The sequence below is a fragment of the Eptesicus fuscus genome, chromosome 14, assembly GCF_027574615.1.
Source record: "Eptesicus fuscus isolate TK198812 chromosome 14, DD_ASM_mEF_20220401, whole genome shotgun sequence".
NCBI classification, from domain to species: domain Eukaryota; kingdom Metazoa; phylum Chordata; class Mammalia; order Chiroptera; family Vespertilionidae; genus Eptesicus; species Eptesicus fuscus.
The window spans coordinates 14,395,092-14,417,916 of NC_072486.1; the positions used below are offsets into that span (position 1 = coordinate 14,395,092).

The 22,825-nt window shown below is 36.0% G+C and overlaps 1 protein-coding gene across 1 annotated transcript in view; it reads right to left on the reverse strand.

Moving 5' to 3' along the window:
- The window catches only part of SP4 (Sp4 transcription factor), a 56,724-nt gene that overhangs the window by 11,556 nt on the left and 22,343 nt on the right, over nt 1-22,825 (reverse strand). The window contains exons 4-5 of the mRNA XM_008148252.3: nt 7,665-7,893; nt 580-779 (exon numbers count right to left, since the gene is read on the reverse strand). Coding sequence (XP_008146474.1) covers nt 580-779; nt 7,665-7,893 — 429 coding nt within the window. The remainder of the gene's footprint in view (nt 1-579; nt 780-7,664; nt 7,894-22,825) is intronic.

Sequence of the window (22,825 nt, forward strand, 5' to 3'; positions counted from 1 at the left end):
ATGGGTACACAATGTACAAAGATGTAACTGGTGAAAGTAACAGCAGATGGAAAGGCAGAGCTATATAAGAAAAAAATTTGTGTATACTATTTAAATAAAATTGGTATTAATCCAAACTAGATTGTTATAAAGTGTAAATTATAATCCCCAAGGCAGGCAACCACTAAGAAAATAACTAAAGATGGAGCTATTATTCTGGATAATTGAGTCAATTTTCTGAATGGTAAGAAAACAAAAACTAAAAAAATCACCAATAATCTTAATTCAACTCTGTTTTCATCCACTTAGATACCGAAAAAACAAACAAAAAAAAGCCACAAAAAATTGGAATTCATCTTGCTAAAATAAAATATAAGCAAATGAAATAAATTCCAGATCATGTAATCATGCTGATGAAGTTGATGAAAGGTAGAATAAAATGTGAGTTAAAAAATTTTGAACATCTCCCATATAACTGTTGAAGTGAATTCTATTTAATGTCCATTATTTCCAATATGATAGCTAATTATCATTAAAATTTTCATGTAAAGCACTGAAAAAATAAGTAGAAAATACAAGTCCAAAAAGAAACCAACTAACCTGTATGGGTTCTTCTATGTCTCTGAAGCTCATCACTCCTTGTGAATCTTTTACCACAAAACATCCAGTTGCACACAAAAGGCCTTTCTCCAGTATGCCAGCGAAGATGTGCTCGTAAGTGAGATGTTTTGCCATAAACTTTTCCACATCCTTCAATATGACAGATGTGCTGTTTCTTTTTTCCCGGTTCATTACTGCCTCTAACAGAAACAAAAACCAAACATAATTACACTCCCAAACACCAAGCTTATAATTATGGAAAAGTAAAAGGGAATCAAAGTAATTAAATGATGCTTTTCTGCTCTATCCTGTTTGGCTCAGTGGATAGAGCATCAGCTTGTGGACTGAAGGGTCCCAGGGTCAATTCTGATCAAGGGCATGTAACTCGGTTGCAGGCTCAATCCCCCAGGGAGCTCCCTTCTTCTTCCACCCAATCCCAACTCCTGAGATTGCCTTGGATAGGACAAGATGAAAACATTGGGGTTTAGATCGCCTTGACTCAACTCACCTGTAGTTCATAAATCAGAGGTCCCAAGCTATGAGAGGCAAGCCAAGAAAACCTGATGTTACTGATGCCCCCCTGCCAACAAGCACTCAGCTCCTAGAGCAAGGATGCCACTGAGAGAAAGGTGCCACTCACTGTCTCAACCCCCACTATGACACAAAGATTTTGGCCAGAGGGAAAGCATACCATAAAAAGAGAGCTCCAAATACCCACCACCCCTGCCCCAAACTGACTTCATTTGCAGCAGAGTGTGGAGAAGTTTGGTCTCGAGGAGTTCTTAAAGGCAATGGAAGATTACTGCAAAAGGCAACTGGGAACAGACTAATTAATAGATTCATTGGAGAACTAGGATAAACTGTAGGCTGGCTTAGGTTGTTAGACAGAAGCCAGAAAAAAGACAGCTGGGAGGAGCCCTCCAGAGTCAGAATAAATCTCAAACACAGACCTAGTGAGTGACCTAGCACTTAAAGGAATTTGATTGGATCAGACTGTGGAGAAATATATGCTCCAGGGCATTGTTGAATACAACAGAGCAATCAACTGGCAATTAGTTGAACTTAATAGCTGGGTGTGGTCAGGGGAAAGAGACAATCAAAAGATCCCTGCCAAAACTACTGTCATCCCAGAGTCACCATCAGAATACAGTACTCAAGTCTGCATCCACTGAGGAGGGTCTCTAAAACAGTGGTCCCCAACCAGTGAGGTCCGAAAGGTTGGCGACTGCTCTAAAAGAATCCAGCCAGTCCCTAAATAAATAAGCAAACAACAATAACAAGTTGGGGGGAGGCGGAGGGCAGGGACAGTAAGAGTTGCTACAATATATTACCTAAACCGGTGGTCGGCAAACTGCGGGTCGAGAGCCACATGTGGCTCTTTGGCCCCTTGAGTGTGGCTCTTCCACAAAATAGCACGGCCTGGGCGAGTCTATTTTGAAGAAATGGCGTTAGAAGAAGTTTAAGTTTAAAAAGTTTGGCTCTCAAAAGAAATTTCAATCGTTGTACTGTTGATATTTGGCTCTGCTGACTAATGAGTTTGCCGATCACTGACCTAAACTATCTAGTTTCCAACAAAAAATTGAGATATGCCAAAAATAAAAAACACAAAATAAGAAAGTATGACCCACATACCAGAAACAAAAAAATAGGGAAGAGAAACTTCCTGTGAAAAGCAATCAGATTTAATGAAACTTCAAAGTAGCAATTATAAATATGTTGAAAGAACCAAAGGACACCATGATTAACCTTCTGCACTCGGATGTTGAGTGTGACTTGACACGGTTAGCATCGGTAGCAGCGCGTATGTCGAGCCACACTCGACACGTAGTTTCACCGTGGGGGGAAGGGGAATTTTTGTCTATTTTTCCAGTATCTTTTCTTGTTTTCATTAGCATGAAAGGACAAGTAAAATGTAAATGCCATCTCAACTGATACCACCACCTAAGCTTATCTTTTGCATAGGCAGCAATCTTGAGTAGGATGGTCCAAGGCATGAGTCCTTGCATCATGCCTTTTTAAGCTTGCATCATCTTCCCTTGGTAAAGAACCTTCCTTATCTTTTCGTCTCCTAGGTTTGTTTAGGTTTCTATTAGCATATCACAGATGTTGTCATGACACAGGGTTTAGTTGGATGATTGGTTTGCCCCCTAGCAGTCTCACGTTCTGAATGAATTTCCCCTCCTCAGGATGGATAAGTTTTCTAAAGACATAGAAAGCAGCGATGATGTATTTTACTTCGAAAACAAAGAAAAAAGTGAAAAATGTAATAGTGACGAAAATGAGTTCTCCGAGGATGCAAGTGGAGATGATGAACAAATCGCTGGTCCTAGTGGAACTACAGAAAGGAAAAAGTCCCTTGCTTTGCCCAAAGATCTGGATGAAAGTACTGACAGTGACAGTGACATTGAATTCATAAAGGCAAAACAAAGACGCACAATTGTTTATTCAAGTGAGAGTGATGGAGATATAGGTGATATCATTGAGAAATCGGGTATAAGACCCAATGAAAGTTACGTTTCTAGGGGAAAACAGGAAAAAGAAAAGTGGACATCTACATCTGTGAATGACAAAGAGCCTAGCAGAATCCCTTTCTCCACTGGTCAGTTACATGTTGGACCTCAAGTTCCTTCTGGATGTGCCACACCAATAGACTTTTTCAGTTGTTTTTTAATGAGACGTTGATAAAAAATATAACGGATGAGACAAATGAGTGTGCTAGGCATGAAATTAGCCAGAAAGAACTATCCCAGCGATCCACTTGGAATAATTGGAAAGATGTGACGATAGAGGAAATGAAGGCTTTTTTTGGTGTAATACTAAATATGGGTGTATTGAATCACCCCAACTTGCAGAGTTATTGGTCCATGGATTTTGAGTCTCATATACCATTTTTTTCGATCTGTTTTCAAAAGAGAAAGGTTCTTGCAAATATTTTGGATGTTACACTTGAAAAACGACCAAAAGTCAAGTAAAGATTTGAGAACAAGAACCAAGAAGGTAAACTGCTTCTTGTCATACTTTGAAATGAAATTTAGGGAGAGATTCTGTCCTGGAAGAGAGATTGCTGTTGATGAGGCTGTTGTTGGTTTCAAGGGAAAGATACACTTCATCACATATAATCCTAAAAAGCCAACAAAATGGGGTATTCGTTTATATGTCCTCTCAGATTCAAAATGTGGTTACGTACATTCATTTGTCCCTTATTATGGAGGAATAACATCTGAAACGTTGGTGAGACCTGATCTCCCTTTTACTAGCAGAATAGTTTTAGAGCTTCATGAAAGATTGAAGAACTCAGTACCTGGTTCTCAAGGTTATAATTTCTTCACTGACAGGTATTACACTAGTGTCACTCTTGCAAAGGAATTGTTCAAGGAAAAAACACACTTGACAGGGACAATAATGCCCAATAGGAAAGATAATCCACCTGTTATCAAACATCCAAAGCTAAGGAAAGGAGAGATAGTGGCTTTCAGGGATGAAAATGTAATGCTTCTTGTGTGGGAAGACAAGAGGATAGTCACAATGCTCAGTACATGGGACACTTCAGAGACTGAGTCTGTGGAAAGGAGAGTGCGTGGTGGTGGGAAGGAAATAGTTCTCAAACCCAAGGTCGTGACCAACTATACAAAGTTTATGGGGGGTGTTGATATAGCTGATCTCTACACAGGCACATACTGTTTTATGAGGAAGACTCTAAAATGGTGGCGTAAATTGTTTTCCTGGGGGCTTGAGGTCAGTGTTGTAAATTCCTATATATTGTACAAAGAATGCCAAAAAAGAAAAAATGAAAAACCGATAACGTATGTGAAATTTATTAGGAAAGTAGTACATGATCTTGTTGGAGAATTCAGAGATGGTACACTAACTTCCAGGAGTACATTATTATCCACTAACTTAGAGCAACGTTTAGATGGAAAGCTCCATATAATCACACCTCACCCTAACAAAAAACACAAAGATTGTGTTGTTTGTTCTAACAGAAAAATCAAAGGAGGAAGAAGAGAGATGATTTATATTTGCGAAACATGTGAATGTAAACCAGGTCTTCATGTGGGTGAATGTTTCAAAAAATATCACACCATGAAAAATTATAGAGATTAAAATTACTCTTTGAATGTATCAATAATTTGAAATATAAAAAAATCCAAATAAATAAGTTTGTATGAAAAGAAACTCCATTTTTTTATTCTACCTCCGCGCTTTGTAAAATCTGGGGTATTTAAAAAATTAAATCCCGAGTAGAATAAAGGAATCGAGAAAAAAGCAAGCGAGTGCAAAGGGTTAAAGAAGAAGCATAATGACAATGTCACATCAAATAGAGAACACTGATAAACAGAAATGATTCAAGAAAAATCAATTAGAAATTCTAGAGACGAAAATTACAACTGAAATGAAAAATTCGCTAGAGATACTTAAGAGAAGGAAGAAAATTGAGAAGTAGAACATAGATCAATAGAAATTATGCAATCCAAAAACAGACAAGAAAAAGAACAAAGAAAAATTAACAGTGTCACAGAAATGTGGGACACCAACATACAGTAGTGGTGGGCAGAACAGGGGGTGGACAGGGAGGATGGAAGGGGGCGGGGGTGGGGAGAGGAGAGAGTAGAGTAGAAAAAATATTCTAAGAAATAATGGCTGAAAAGTTATTGAAAAACATTAATCTACATATGCAGGAAGCTCAACAAACTCTAAGTACGATAAATGCAGAGATCCACAAATAGATACTTTATACCGAAATCTTGAAACCCAACTATAAGGACAAAAATCTTGAAAGCAGCAACAGAAAAATGACTTATCATTTACAAGGGGACCCCACTAAGATTAAAGGCTGATTTCTCAACAGAAACAAGTTTAGATAGCAGTAGGAAAACATATTCAGAGTGCTCAAAGAAAACTCAAACAAGAATCTTATATCCAGCAAAGCTATCTTTCAAAAATAAAGGTGAAATAAAGATATTCCCAGATAAACAAAAACTGACAGAATTTGCAAGCTAGCAGACCTGCTGTGCAAAAAATACTAAAGAAAGTTGTTCAAGCTGAAAGCAAATGACCCAAAAAGTAATTCTATTGCACACAAAGAAAAGAGCACCAGCAATGGTAATTATGTAATTATAGAGGACAATATAACTGCATATTTCTTCTTACCTAATTTAAAAAGCAATTTTATAAATAATATGTATAAAATGTATTATCAAACCTACAACATTACAGAAATGCAAAATCTGTAATATATTTGCAAAAAAAAAAAAAAAGAAAGAAAGAAAGAAAGAAAAGAAAGCACAAAGGAGGTGGATGAGAGCAAAGCTGTACTGGGCTAAGGAAATGACCCCAGATGGAAACAAATACAGCAAATTAGAAGTGATACAGTTAACATAGCAAAAGCTATACATACTTGCTTGCCTTCTCTCCACTTCTTTAAATGAAGTAAAGTTATATAAAGTAATAATTATAACAATGTATTGTTGAGTTTGTAGCATTTATACTATGTGTAAGAATAATACCACAAAAAGAAGCAAAAGAATAGACTTATATAGGGGTAACTTTTGTATATAACTCACTGGAATTAAGTTACTATAAATGTTAAACTGATTATGATATCTATGGTAAAACCTAGAACAGCCATTAAAAAAGTAACTCAAAAATAATATAATGAAAAAAATCATTAATGAAATTAAAGTACAAAATTACAAGTTAAAATGCTATATTATATTCACTTAATGCAAAAGAAGTAAAGGAGAAATAGAGGAACAAAACAAGGCAAGATATATGGAAAACAAAAAGTAAAATGGCAGTCAATTCAACTATGTCAGTAACATCAAATGTGAATGTATTATACAATCCAATCAAAAGGCAGATTTTTGTCAGATTGGATTAAAAAAAAAAGAAAACTATATGCTTGCTGTCTACAGGTGACACACTTTACATTCAAAGATACAAAGATCGAAAGTAGAACGATGGAAATAGATATGCCAACAAAAACCCAAGAAAGCTGGAATGACAATACTAACGTCAGACAATATAAACTTTAAAATAAAAAAGGAAGATTTGTTAAAGATAAATGGGTCAATCTATCAAAAAGATATAACAATTATAAACATACATGCACTTAAACCAGAGAGTAACAAGAGTGTACCAAAAGAGATGAAGTAAAAACTAACAGAAATTGAGAAATAAACAATTCAACAATGGTTGGAGATTTCAACCTCTATTTTCAATTATATGTTCATAAAATGAGAACAATTATATGCTAATTGCTTAAATAACAGATGAGGTGGACAAATTCCTAGAAAGACACAAAGTACCAAAACTGACTCAAATAATCAATGAGAAAACACACATATACCAAATAAAAAGACTGAATTAGAAGTGAAAAAAAAAAAAAGTACCCATAAAAAGCGCCCAGGACCAGACAGTTTCACTAGTGAATTTTACAAAACACTTAAGAGAATTACCACCAATTCTTCAACAAACTCCTTCAAAAATAAAACTGGAGATGAAGGAACACTTAGCAACTCATTCTATGAAAGCAAAAACATTCATTATAAGAAAACTACAGACCTACAGACCAATAACTCTCATGAACATAGATGCAAAAATCTTCAACAAAACACTAGCAAACCAAATCCAGTAACATAATAAAAATAATTATAAAACATGAGCAAGTTGGATTTAATCTTATGAATGTAAAAGTACTTTAACATCCAACAATTACTTATAATATATCATATTGATAGAATAAAAGACAAAAACTACATGATCAGCTCAACAGATACAGAAAAGCAATGGACAAAATCCAACACCCTTTCAAGATTAAAAAAACACACCACTGAATATAGTAGGAACAGAGCATGCTTTCTTAACTTAAAGACACATATGAAAAATTCAGAGCTAATATTATATTTAATGGCAAAAGACTGATCCTTTCCCCCTCACATCAGGAACAAAACAATGATGTCCACTTTCTCCATTTCTATTCAACACTGTGCTATAGGTTCTAATGATCAAAGTACCCAACCAATGGCATGGCTTTAGCTATTTTATGCCTGCCAGAGAGGCAGAGTGGGTAACAGAGCATTTACCTTCCTTCTCCTTCCCTACAATTTGGACAGGAACAGGCAACTCTTCGAAGCCTCTTGCCAGGCTGTATCTCTTGATCAGAAGCTTGCTGGCCTTGCTGCAAATGCACTTGTGTGAGTTGGTCAGGACTAACAGCACCTATCGTTGCATTAGCAATTCCTCCAACTGCTACAGTTACAGGAGCTATTGTAGCTTGTTGGACTTTTACACCATCTTGTCCTTGCTGCTGACCTAAAAATGGGGAGGAAAAGAAAGTATTATGTTTTCTACTCGAGAAAGGAAAACAATAATTTCAATGTAAACATTATAAAACTACCATATTTTTTCTAATAGGTATGTAAAGTACAAACAGCAAAGGGGTTAATGGTTTATACTATGCCAATGCTCCTAAAATAGAATATTTTTACTTTAGGCTGCCCCTATAGCCAGTTGGTGGGACTATATACATAAATCATCTAACCCTCTTGTGGCTTAATTTCTCCATCTGTAAAATGAAGATAATAATACTTGCCACCTACCTACCTCACTGAAGTGCTGTGAGGATTCATGAGACATTATTTGAAAAGCACTTTGAGATCCTCAGATGAAAGATGCTATATAAATACAAAGCATTATTATTACCATTTCCACAGTAAGCAACATATCTCATTCACTCCAAGAAAATGAATGAAAAGTAACTAAAAAGATCAAGTTTTATAGACATTTTCTCATTCCTAAATACTTCAAATTAAGCAAATATCTCTTTATTGAAGTATTTTTAAATTATGCACATTGAGCTAAATAGTTTTTTTTAAATGCAAAAACACCTATGTTTACTACATACTGTTACTATAATCATAACACAGACTTTTAGGACATTGACTTTGTTCACTCATTTTCTATAGCTTAGACTTCACCTCTCAGGTTAGCACATATACCAACTTGGCTTCTTCACTTAGGGAAAAACATAAATAATACATACTTTGGAAAAAATAGCTATTTACATGGCTTAAATTGATCCTTATGTGTACGTGAGTATGCTTTATAATTTTCCTTTCTTTCAACACAGTCTACTTTCTCCCCATCAGGTGTGGGAATATAAATGGAAGTGTATAAATGGAAGAAAACACCTATTTATAAAGGAATGCTTCCACCTCAGAGAGTTGATGAGTATTAAAAAGTTAAGTTTTACAAATCCCTTATCACAGTGCCCAGCACAGAATTGTTCATTACATGTTAGCTACTGTTACTACTGAATAAAATATGGTAGCAGAAATAAACATGTGAGTACTGAGTATAAAATAAAAGGGATTATTTTAAAGTGGCATATGTATTATTTTAACCATGTTTTGGATTGGGACTATTGGCTATCTGGGTGTGCATGGGGTGGGGGTGAGACAAAGACATTTAGATAATCCCATATCACACACAAAAATAAAATGCAGATTTATATTAAAAATAAAACATGCCAAACCCAAAAATCCTAAATGTAAAAAAACTAAAACAAAACAGAACAAAAAATATTAGAAGAAAATACAGAAGAACCACAGGGTCTTTTAAACAAAATCCCAAAACAAACATCAAAAGGAAATACTGATAAACTTGACCATTATCAGAATTTTACATTTCTTAAAAGCATACAATTCCACCTATCAATCTTTAGATCATAATCTGTGGAGTAATCTTGATTCTTGATTCCTATCTGTTTCTCATACTCTATTACCTACCCTGCTGACTGCTCCTTCAAAATAGATCTAGGATCTAAGCATTTCTCCACCACTTCCAAGCCACCATTTTCTCTTACTTGATTACTACAATAGTTTCCTAACTGGTCTCCTTGCCACCACTGTCCTCCTTCCTCTATAAGTTTATTCTTTAAAAAACATTTTTTTCTATTTATTGATTTGAGAGAGAGGAATGGAGGAAGGGAGGAAGGAGGGGGACAAAGGAAAGAGGAGGGGGGAGAGAGAGAAACTTGACCTGCTGTTCTACTCATTCATTGGTTGATTCTTATAAGTGCCCGGACTGGGGATCAAACTCACAACCTTGGTATATTGGGATGACACTTTAACCAACTGAGCTACCTGGTCAGGACTTAGTTCATTCTTAACACAGTTCCGAGAAGATTTGTTCTAAAATGTAAGACACATCATGTCAGCTCTCTGCTTAAAACCTAACAAGTTCAAAATGTGTTTTTTTGTGTGTTTGTTTTTACATATAGCCTATGAAATAAGGTCATCTACTAGAATTGATCAGGAAAAACAAAAACTGTTGATTTCTGTAATAAAAACCTGCCATCAAGGGCTAGAGAGACTTCTTACTTGTTAATCACAATTCTCAACTGAGCCTATTTAGGTTTATTTATTTTCTCTACAGACTAAATTCAGTCTGTCTAAACAAATGTCTAAGGATCTCTGAAGATATATACAGGAAAGAATATATGTCTCTACACTGCCAATAAATATAGTATGCAGTAGACTTTGGTTTGCTTTATAATCTGACTTAAAACAAACAAGGAAGCTGTATATTCCTAAAAATCCTATATAATAAAAAGGTTAATATGCAAATCAACCGGCAGAATGACTGGTCACTATGATCTGCACTGGCCACCAGGGGGCAGACGCTCAATGCAGGAGCTGCTCCCTGGTGGTCAGTGTGCTCCCACAGGGGGAGCGCCACTCAGCCAGAAGATGGGCTCACGGCTGGAGTGCAGTGGTAGTGGCGGGACCCTCTCCCGCCTTCGAGGCAGGCGGACATCTCCTGAGGGCTTCCGGATTGCGAGAGGGTGAAATTTCGTGCACTGGGCCTCTAGTAAAAAGATAACCAGATATATCTATGTCTAGGGAGATGGAGAGAAAAAATGGGAAGAGATGGTTAATGTATCAAAATAAGGCTATGAAAATGTCCTAAAATTAGATCATAGTGATAGCTGTACAACTCTGTCAATATACTAAAAGCCACTGTAAATTCTAAATGGCTGTATTGTATGATATATGAATCATACCTCAATAAAGCTTTTTTTTTAAAGGTAACTATAAAAAATTTCTACTTTTGTTGGTTCTAAATCTCAACTAGTGGTTCTCAATAAGGTAATTTTGTCTTCCAGGGGATAGTTGGCAATGTCTGAAAATATTTTTGATCATCAAAACTTGGGGAACTACTACTGTTACTTAGTAGGCAGAGAGTAGGGATGCTGCTACACATCTTACAATGCACAGGACAGGCCTCAAAATAAAGACTTATCTGGCTTAAAATGTCAACATTAAAAAGCCCTGCTTAAGCTGAATTTCCAAATAACTAATGATCATGGCTCTCACTTATTCATATAATTATAAATAACCTTAACTAATTTTGAAGTATATGAACACTTATATGGTACATTTATATACCTATAAAAACTATAAACTACATGACTGTGAATTAACACCTTTACAAACATAGTAAAATATTTCTTTACCATATTCAAGAGATGTAACTATGTGTTTTCCTACAGAACCATAAACTGAAAATATTAAGAAATAACTGAATGCTTTCTGTACTTTTTAAAAAATATATTTTTATTGATTTCAGAGAGGAAAAGAAAGATATAAACACCAATGGTGAGAATCATTGATCAGCTGCTTCCTGCACGCCCCCCACTGGGGATCAAGCCTGCAACCCTGGCATGTGCCCTGACTGGGAATTGAACCATAAACTCCTGGTTCATAGGTCGACGCTCAACCACTGAGCAACACCGTCCGGGCTCACTGCACTTCTTAAATGAAGGTGACCATATTAGCCAATGACTTCCAGAACTATTTACATAGCATGGGTCATGCTAATTTGTAAACCAATACTGAGTTACTGAGTAGGCACAACAGACAGTTTAGCAGACTACAGATTAAACACAGCTTTGGGGTCAGGCAGATCTGTCTTTGCATTCTAATTCTCTCTGCAGTTTCTTTGAGGACCTGAAAGTGATGGGAATTAGCTGAGACAACGTATGTATGTAACACAGCACAATATCTGGAATATGACAAATACTCAAGAGGAACATTAACTCCAATACAAAGAAATTGCATAATTTGTTAAGTATATATCCTTAATAAGAGCCATTCAGATTTCTACAAGTCTTAGATCTCTAGATGAGAATCTAGTGTACAAGTGAAATGTACTCATTCAACAAACATTTCCTGAGTACCTGCTATGTAAGTTTGCTCAAAATCCACTTCATTGACATGGTTTGAAATGGCTGTAATTTAATTTGGAGATTTTTCTATCCATCTATCTACCTATAATGCTTTTTAAAAAAGTAGTGCAGTCATCACAGGGATTAATTTTCCAAAAGTGTTACACTAAGATGTGAGGACATTGCTAAAAAACATCAGCATGTAAAACTGTTTCTGACAAGAAAGAACATTAAGTAGATTAAAGTAGTCATTGCAAAAATAATGTTTCCCTAAAGAATTTTATATGTAGAATTGTAACACAGTTTAATTTTAAGATGCTCTTCTTGAGAAAATCTAATGACATTTTTAATATTCAATATAGAATATAAGAAAAGTGAATAGTAAGAATAATCATTAAGACACTACTAGAAGGCAACAATATTCTAGTTATTAGAATAAATTCTATCATAGAGGATACAGCTTCCATCCGAAGAAAACTCATAATGACCACCATCAGGCACCATGGTAGGCCCTTTCACAGACTGCTGACCTACCTCCTAATGCTCTGATTCCATGTTCACCAATTAATTTTGACTACTTGGTTTGCCAAATACTTTGATGCCAGGAATAGAAGACTAAGAGCATTCCAGTAATTGGAAAGATTTATGTCTTAGCTTATATTAAAAATAAAAAAAAACAACCAAAAGAGTATTCAGTGAATACTCTTGTGAATCATGACTTTATAAATCAATTTGTCTACAATTTGAACTTGAAAACCAGTTGCTAAATTTTCAAAGCTAGAAACTAAATCATAGATCTATTTTGATCCTATCAAAGAACACTTTGGAGAAGCCTACTTTAACACAAGAAAACTACCTAACCATGTTAAATACAAATATTATACATACACACTTCAATAATGCAATAAAAATATTTAATTTAAAAACAGGCTGACAACTTTCAAAGTTTATTTAAATAAATAGTTTGCAAATTATGCAAAAACATACAAAACATGCATTGAGTCATTACAATTACAAGTGCCTGTGTAAGAACTCTGAAAACACAGTGGTAGAAACTCCCAAATCCATGTCCCAGATATTGACTGGCAATACCATAGTGTCATGGGAAAGTTAACAGACCTCCATAAATCCTTAGTTTAAAAAATATGTATGACACTGGCTCTTATAAGTATGGAAGTATGTCTAAGTCATCATTTTCTAGAGCCCATGTTCCACAAACTATCTTGTTAATGATAGAAATTTTTAATGATAGAAATAGCTGATGTTAGTTTGTAATAAAAGTTCATATTTTCCTCCAAAATTATTGGGTTATAGAATATTACTTGGCAATTTTCAGAATTACAAATTAACGGGCACACAAATAAAAGGACTCAATTTGTATATATTTTTCCTCCTCCTAATTTAGGAGGTTGACACACAAACAATCCAATGTATAAAGCAGCCCCAGTGTATGTATTCAGCACAATTTACTACAATAAGCATTTATTGAGTGCCTCCCCTGGGTTAGGAATACACAGATGAGTAAAGCAGGAATTGGGGAGAAAAGCTTAGTCAAAACAAAGACATACATTTCTCTCTGACTTCTAGTCATTTCTATTTATTCTGGCCTTTATCCAGATTAAGGGTCACTCTTTTCAATTCTTTGTTCATACAGGGAAAAGTTTCTGTTGTAGAAACCCTCCCCAGTAGGCAAACAACAGACCCCATATGAATCGGAATACTTCCTTCAAACAGAATTGCAATAAAACAAACAAAAAAACACCTTTTAATTTTCCCACATTCCATTCATTCTTTAATGAAGCATACTCATTTAAAAGAGTGGTAAAAAAAAAAAAATCAAAGGAAAACCTGACTACTTCTATGTGGACTTTTAATACTTAGTTTTTTAAAATCTAAAGCTTATTCCAGTTATTTAGAGGTAAATGGAGTCACCATAGGTAGGGCTCAACTGATATGGCCTCTATCACAAACTTTATCCTACTTTAGGCTCTCTCGCTTCTTGAAAATAAAATGTATTAAAGTTTCAATAACTTGAAATGTCTACAACTTGAAATCTATGAAGGTTTTGAGGAAGGGAAAAGTGCATAATCCAATCTGAGTTTTAGAAAAACTCTGGAATGTCAATATGTGACAGAAAAGCTAGAGGCAGAGAAGCCAATTAAGAAGCTATGTGACCTTCTAGATGATGAGGCGCAGAAAAAGAATACAATAGAAAGAAAAAAAATGGATATAAGAATAATTATAATAATAAGTAGCTGCTGGCACTTAGTGAAAACTTTCTGTGTTATATGCACTGTGCAAAGCACTTTACATGTAGTATGCCACTAAAGTAACACGATTATTTCTACTGTATAGATGAGAACACTGATATCTAGAGAAATGCTTGATCAAGATTTAAGTGACAAAACCAAGAATTGAATTGAGGTCTAATTCCAAGGTTCAAGTATAACACTATAAACGTCAAAATCCCAATTATAAAGATATAATCAGATAAGAATGCTGGTCTGGGTCACAAGGAGGACGGTGAGCCATTGGCTGAGACAAAGGAACCCAGGAGGGGAAGCAGCTTTGAAGACAAAATCAGTTCTACACTCAAGGTGTTTCCTAGTAACCCCCAGCTCAATCTCTGTCATCAGTTAGAACTGCTCCACCTCCAAGAGGTAAGCTTGGTACTGCCTCTTCTCTGACCAGTCATTTCACCTTCTGTCATTCCTCCTCCAAACACTTTTGAATGTCATCTTCATCAGCACCTTGTCTTCTAGCCTATTGACTGGAAACACGTTCTCAATCCAGCAATTCTCTTCTGGCTTCAACTTCTGTCAAAACAATCTGATTTTATCTCCTACTACTGCTTCAGAAACCATATTGTTTTCTCCTTAATCTCCATTCTGTCTCTCCAGTACTTCCCTCTCCACTATCTATATGTTTCTATTGAACCAATCTCCTTAGCCTCCTGTCCTCCATGTCCAAGCTGTGCAATCTAAAATGTAAATTTGACCATGATATTCCACTTCTTAAGGTCCCTCAAAGGCTCCCCATAGCTTTCAGGAAAGCATTTAAATTTCTTATTATGGCAAGGGAAGAACCTCCACAACCTTGGCCCCTTGCCATCATGACCATAGCACATGAACTCTTGGTCTGATCACATGAAACTATCTGTAGTTCCCTGATCACATCATGCTATTACATGACTCTGACCTTTTGCCTGGAATATCCTTTCTCTGCCAACCTGGCTAATTTCTAGTCACTCTACCTGAGCTATCTGGTATCACCTCCTCGAGGAAACTTGCCTCACAAATTCCCTCATATGATTATATAGTATACTTCTATGTTCCCACAAAAAGCAGGTCCTTCTATTTAAGGCATTGTCACAGTGTATCATAACTAACCTGACATCTAACCCCCAACATCCTTGTTCCAATTATATATTTCCATACTCTTTAATGCCTTCTTCAGTATTGTGATGTAGATACTTAGCAGAGTACTTGGCAAATAATAGGCCCTCAATTGATATTTTCTAAATGAATGCACATAATCATAGTTTGCCTTTATCAGCCCCCAAGATACTGTCCTTTTCCTATTTTCATCAAACTCTTCCAAAATGTATTCTATATAGGCTTGGTCAGTATTTTTAGAACTAATTCATCAATTTAAATGCTTTCAGCTTTGCTGTAGCATTAAGCTTTATAAAGTTACACTGTCCTATAGAACTTTCTCCAATAATAAAAATGTACTTTATCAGGGCTGTTTAATGCTCAGCCTCTAGCCACATGTGGCTGTTAGTTATTGAAGTGTGGTTAGTACAAATGCAGAAATAAATTTTTAATATTAATTAATTTTACCTTAAACAGCCACATGTGGCTGGTGGCCTTCATATTGAACAGCACAGTTCTCAAGTCTCAAATGATTCAAACACTACATCCAATGACCTTTTCTTAACACTCACTTTACAAATCATCTTTCCAACATTCAATATTTTGAGATTCCTTTGTTGTTGACATACCACCCTGTTCTCTTCCTATCTCTGACAGCTCTCTTTTCTTGACTGTATTTTCTCCTTTTGTTCTCCAAAAGTCTGAATATAACCCTGAGGCCAGTTGCACTTCAAATTCAAAACTGTCTCCTCATCAGTTTCACATACTGCCATAATTTCAACCATCAGCTCTATGCAAAAAACTTTACAACTAGAATGTCAACTCTGATCCCTCTTCTCAGATCCAATATCCAAAAACAAAATGGGTATTTCCAATGGAATACTATTAACTCAAATTTAACAAATATCAAATTCAGGTTCATCATCTTCTTTTACTCAATGTCATGTCTTGTTTTTTTTTTTTTTTTTTTTAAATCCCCACCTGAGAGTATTTTTTCCATTTGTTTTTTTAGACAGAGGAATGGGAGAGAAAGAGAGAGAGAGAAACCTTGATATAAGACACACTGATTGGTTGCCTCCCCACAAGAGCCCCGACCAGGGGGGGCACTAGGGGATGGAACCTGGTACGTGCCCTTGACTGGGAATCAAACCAGAGACCATTCATTGCATGGGCCGATGCTGTAACCACTAAAGGACACTGGCCAGGCTCAATGTCATGTTTTTCAATGGTACAATCACTTTCATGGTCAAATAGGCTCGTAGTCTAAAAATTACCCTTAAATTATTTTTCCTCTTCATATTCATGCATTGAATCCTGGCAATTGTTTTCTTAAAAGTTTCTTGAATCACACACTTCACATCCAAGTTCTTATTTCCTATCACTGATATATGAACTAACTCTAATGGTCCCAAATTTACTTCCCTGTTTCTCCTATGTCTGCTAGATAATAAAACTAAAATAGCACTTGATAAATGAAACTTCCCTTCCCCTAACCCTCCAAAAAGACATTCACACACCTTCAATGACCTGTCTGTCACCTGTCCTTGTTCAGACTACTACCAACCTTGCCAACTTCATCTTCTACCATTTCCCTCAAAGTCTTCACTAACTTAAATGGTCTACCAATTATTTCTTAAACATGTAAAGCATATTCCAGTTCCCTCTATTTCACACCTACTGTTTCTTCAGTCTATAATGCCTTCTTTCTCTGTTCATGTTTTTTGGGGCTTTGTTTTCCTTCAACAATCAGTTCAAGTCCCTTCAGCTTCAATGTAGCCTTTTATTTCTACCCTGGTTCTCAGTGACTCCTTCTTATTTTTAATTTCAATATCACTACCTTTTACTATTCAGTTTGCTTTTGGTATGTGCCACTGTGCTTCTAAGTAATATCTTTAAATTTTAATGAACATTTTGAATCAATTAAAATAGAAGCTTTTAGAAGGTAAGGACAGTGTCTTATAGCATCTTTATGTTCTAGAAACTTAGCTTTGTTCCTATACTTAGTAAGAACTTAAGGAATAATCACACAAAAAAGATGTATTTGAGAGGTTGCAAGTAATAAGAAAAAGAGAAAGTCAGGACCAAGGTCACTAACAACTAAATGGGTAAAATAGGAAAAAAGAAGGGGAAAAACAATTTGACATGAGAGCAGAGAATATGGGCAAAGGCAATAACCGAATTAGGCACTAGTGTATTAACCATCTAAAAATAGCAAAATCTTATACAACCACCATCAAATGACTTTTTGGGGTTTTCTGTTTTATAGGCAGTTCATCCGAATAAGCAATGCTCAAAATAAATAGGCAAATCATAGGGTTTGTGTTTTACCTTTTATTCACCGACAATGGTATTTTTTTTTTTAAATGAAATCTGATATATTAAGGCAAGCTATTAGCTTGTGCAGGTGGGTATGAGAATTCCCAAAACATTAAAAATGATAGCATTAACTGCACAGAAATTTATATCTGAGCTGTCCAGCCCTGGAAATACAGAACTGGCATTCAGTGGTGGAGGGATACAGTATGCCCTGTCAGTTCTTAGGGTCACAGCTTAAAATAGTTGCATAGTTCAGGGCCAACAGAGTTAGGCTGCCATGGATCAGTCTAACTTCATAGATGACTATTTTAAGCTATATTTCTAAACAGCAAATAGAGCAACCAGGAAATGCTAGCTTTCTACTTTCAAGTATAGGTGAACTATCCACCGATTTTCTCTAAAAAGGTGGAGATCATTCTAACCATATTAAGAACCATTCTACATCCTTCTACCAAGCAATCCAGACCCATCTTCAGTTGTAGGAAATTCCATTCTAATAATCTCTTTTTACTTCCAATTAAGATGAGGAGAGTATGAGCACACCTTTGGGGAAAAGAGAAAATTTTTAAAATTATACCGACTTTCTTGGACATAAATAACATCTGGCATATTCAGGGTCAGGAGATGATTAGAACATAGGCAAAGAAAAGGTTTCTTCACTTACATGAATTTACAATCTGATTATCATATATAAGGAATTTACAATCTGATGTATTTGATTTCCTTATAGTCAATAATATTATAATAGCTATGCATGGTGCTAGTTGGATACTAGAAATATGAGGGGGAACACTTTGTAAAGGATACAATTGTCTAACTACTACAATGCTGTACACCTGAAATTAATAAAAAGTAATATTGAATGTAAACTATAATTGGAAAAAAATTTTAAAGAAAACCTCATTTATAAAAATAAATCTTAAGAAACAGATAGAAGAACTGCTCATGCATTTGATAGAAGAGACGAACATAAACCATTGAAAGACGTGTGCAGACAATGAAAATAAAATTCACTGTAAAATTATAATAAAGCCAAATTCTTTTAACAAATGATTTCTACATTTCCTATTCAAAATAGTTATAAGAACTCTTAAGTTTAACTATTTTGTCCTTTTAATTTCTTTATCACAATAAAGCTGCAAAAGGCCATGAATTTACAATACCTTTACTATTTTAGTGGTTTATTTCATTAATTGCTCACAGTTAAGATACCTCAATATGTACATTTAATATGATACATGGTAATAAATGGGAAATAAAAGATATAAAGTAAAATAACTAATAGGAAAAAACCAGTGATCACATATCTCTTCCCCCTTTGTCACAGTACAGAGGATAATAATTATTTTCTATTTCTGTCCCTTGGAAAAATACAATGTGCTTTATCAGCTTGGGTAGACAATGATCTATTTATTATCAAATATTCTTTGCCTGCTTATCCTTGATGATTCTAAAAGGGAAAGGGACATACAAGTGTTCTTATTTCTAGACCTACTAAACACTACGTAAACTTAGAGAATGGCATGAAAAAATGCAACAAAACTACATTTGGTTACATTTTTTAAAAACTTAAAATATTACTAACAAGTTCTTTCAAAGACTGCTAGTAGACTATATCATATAAAAATTTTAGTTTTAATTAGTCAACAAATAATTAATTTAAAATCCTAAACAAAAAAGCATAAAATATGGCCAGATTTACAGTACCTGGCGTATGGCCGTCCAGGTGAATATCTAACGTTTCAGTATGAAAAGGGACTATACTGCTAAAAGACAAGAAAAAACTTATATGCTTAATGTAACTTTCAGTAACAGTTACAAAACACAAAGTCAATGTAAAACTGAAACATGTCATTAAGTAAAATCAGGAGATTGTATAGTATTACAAAATATTGAACTTTTCATACTCTCAGGGGACAAATAAAATGATCATATTTTACTCAATTACCAAAAAAGGCAAAAGCATTCCAACATGGTGAAACCCAAAGTGTCTGCTTACCACAGCTGAATAATAAATACTAGTCCTTAAAATACCTGACAAGTTTTTTAAAAATTCCACATATTCATGGAAAATGGAATCAAATAATTAAATCAAAGCAATTTTTTTTCAATAAAGCTACATCTACTTAGTCAAATATTTATTAAGCACCAACTATGTGCAAGGCACTGTCAATGCACACTGGAGGAAGTCAAATAATTACAGTACTATTAAAAGTAACACAGTGGATCATTACTTAGCTCCCATTTATAGCTGTTTATTTTTCATTACAAAAGCTGAAAGTTGTGGCAACAAGAACATCTCAGGGCCTCTGGCAGACCAGGTATAAGTGTTGGGAAGAAAAGTATACATAGTAAATCTGACAGGGAATGGAAAAATGATTTTAAATCCAAGAGTTCCCACCCTGGCTGGGTAGCTCAGTTGGTTACAGTGTTGTCCCAATACTCCAAGGTTACAAGTTCAATTACCAGTCAGGGCATATAATAGAAGCAACCAATGAATGCATCCTACATAATAAAAGGGTAATATGTAAATTACCATCACTCCGCTATGCCCACGATTGGGCCAGCGGGAGGCGCAGGGGGCGGGACTCAGGGCGCGAGCTCAGCGTCTGCGCCATGGCTGTGCTGCGGCACAGAAGGGGCCTCTGGGGCAGCAAGCCCACATCCTGCTGCGGACCATCAAAAGCGGGGAGCGAAAGCGGGGGAGCTGGTTGTCTGTCCGCTCCCGCACCAGGCCTTTTGAAAGCCTCCGCTGCGCTGGAGGCTTTTGAAAGGCCTGGTGCACCAGTGGGCAGACAGCCAGCTCCCCCACAATCGAAAGCGGGGAGCTGTGTGTCCACTCCAGCACCAGCGGACCCCCTGCCATCAAAAGCGGGGAGCAGGCTGCTAGCAGTGTCCGCGGAGCGTGCTAGGCTTTGCAGGGCAGTGGATATGGCCTGGATGGCAGGTTAGGTCTAGGGGACCCTACACGTGCATGGTTTAATCATGCACTGGGCCTCTAGTAAATAAGTAAAACAACAAATTGTTGTTTCTTTCTCAAATCAATAAAAAACAAATAAATCCATGAGTTCCCAAACCAGATTAATCTACATTATTATTCCATGATTTAAGGTACTAGATAGAAGTTGCTAAGTGCTTTATTCTATGATCAAAAACTATAATTTCTCTTAGTTAGCATATCAGAGGATCCCTGGGAGCAGCTGACATGCAATTCTAGAACAAGCTAGGAGGTGGGTAGCATATGAAAGGTTTTCATGGGCAGAGATTTAAGTTTAACATCCTTCCTCAATATTATACCCTGCATAATTACTGTCTTCAAATGTGGAAAAACCAAATATTTATAGAAAGACCCAATAATACAGAACAATTTCACCCCAAATCTTATATATTTAATTGGTACCTCTTAATAATATGTCTATTAAAAAAAACACCACTAAGAAAAAACTCACTAAAATTCCTAACTATTTTTTGGTTAACTATAATTCATTGATCTCTCAACAATTTTTCCCCATATTATCTCAGTTCACAATGATTATTTGATCCAGTCAAATTTAAGATAAAGTACAGATACTGGAAAATGGTTAGAACCAAGCACCTAGCTTAAAAGTTGTTGACGTTTCTAAGTTTGTAACACCAAAAACAAAATTAAGAATAAAAAAAAGAGCTGAGATACAAAAATGAGTGAATTTCGAACATAAAATATCTGGATTTATTATTTAAAAGTTTATGAAGTAAAATTTAAATAACTATATTAAATTTTAGTTTTGCTAAATGAAAAAAACTGTATCAATTGGAACAGTTACTTAGCAACCAAACCACAGCCACTTGGGACAGGAGAAAACAAAATTAACTTTATGACTGTATTCCCTTAAGAGAGGGAAGAAACAAGAAAAATGTGCCTATAAATTTTCTTCCTAATATAAAAGCTTATGACACTTGTATGTCTATTTAAGCCTCAAGGAGTTAGACCTGGGTTATCCTAGCTTTGCCAACAACTACAGGTGTGAACTACGTATCCACTTTGTGTCTCTCTGTTTTTTCACTTTTAAACAAAAAGAGCTAAACCAAAGATGATATATAAAGATATCTTAGAGCTCAGAATTTCTGTCATTTTCTAATGAGGTTAAATAAAAATTTTTATGTGCATACATACATATATGTGTATACACATATACATGTACATATGTATATATTTACATACACGAAGACTTATATCTCAATACCATTCTGAATCTCTATTCAAGTTACTTCTAAAGAAAACTTGAAACTTAACAATATTTAATACTATTTCTTAATAATAAGACTCTGCCATACTATCTAATAAAGAGGGAATATGCTAATTGACCATCACATCCTCACAAGATGGTGGTGCCCAAGCCAATAAAGAGGAGATATGCTAATTGACTGTCACGTCCTCACAAGATGGCAGTGCCCACAGCCACAAGACAGCAGCGCCCAGTCCCCTTAGCCCCACAGGGGAAGGCAGTTGGGGACGATCATGCCGGCAGGAGAGCAGTTAGGTGTCAATCAGGCTGGCAGGGGAGTGGTTAGGGGGCTATCAGGCTGGCAGGCAGGTGAATGGTTAGGAGCCAGCAGTCCCGGATTGTGAGAGGGATGTCCAACTGCCTGTTTGTGAGAGGGATCCCAGACTGGAGAGGGTGCAGGCTAGGCTGAGGGACACCACCACCCCATGCATGAATTTTGTGCACCGGGCCTCTAGTAGGATTATAAAATGAATCAGTAGCCTACATTTTAAAACATAATGTATTAATAGAAAATGTGAGGTATAGTAAAGTTAACAGATGAGAAGATTGCCACTGAAAAGAGTTTGCTATTCACAGTTCCCAAGAGGAGGGGCCACACCATGCCACAGGTGCTACATAGGGAAGCACCAGGTTTGGTCAGGAGGCAGAGGGAGTGGGAGGAATTGTGGGCAAGAGCCTTTGTTGTGTTTTCCACAGGGGGAAAAAAGGAGAGACAAGAGACATAGGCTTAGGATTGGCTACTTCTAGTAATTTCAGGAGGCTCTGGGGCACAGGGGCTATCTCTAGTTGGTATCTGACTCTGGGATGGTGATTAGAGTGGGGGACAGTGGCCTGAAGTGTGAGGGCTGACAAGGATGTAGTTGGGGATTGAGCTCTTGTTTGGTTTGTATTTGAAAAGCACATTCAAGGAGTTGCTTACTATCTCTAGGATTCGGTTAACCCTGAAAAGGGCAGTCCCTCCGGAATCAGAAAGGCCCCAGATGTCAAAACATCCAAACACAGAAAATAAAACCTATAGTTAGCACACCCAATTAAGCTAAATAATAGAGAAGTCTCATTTC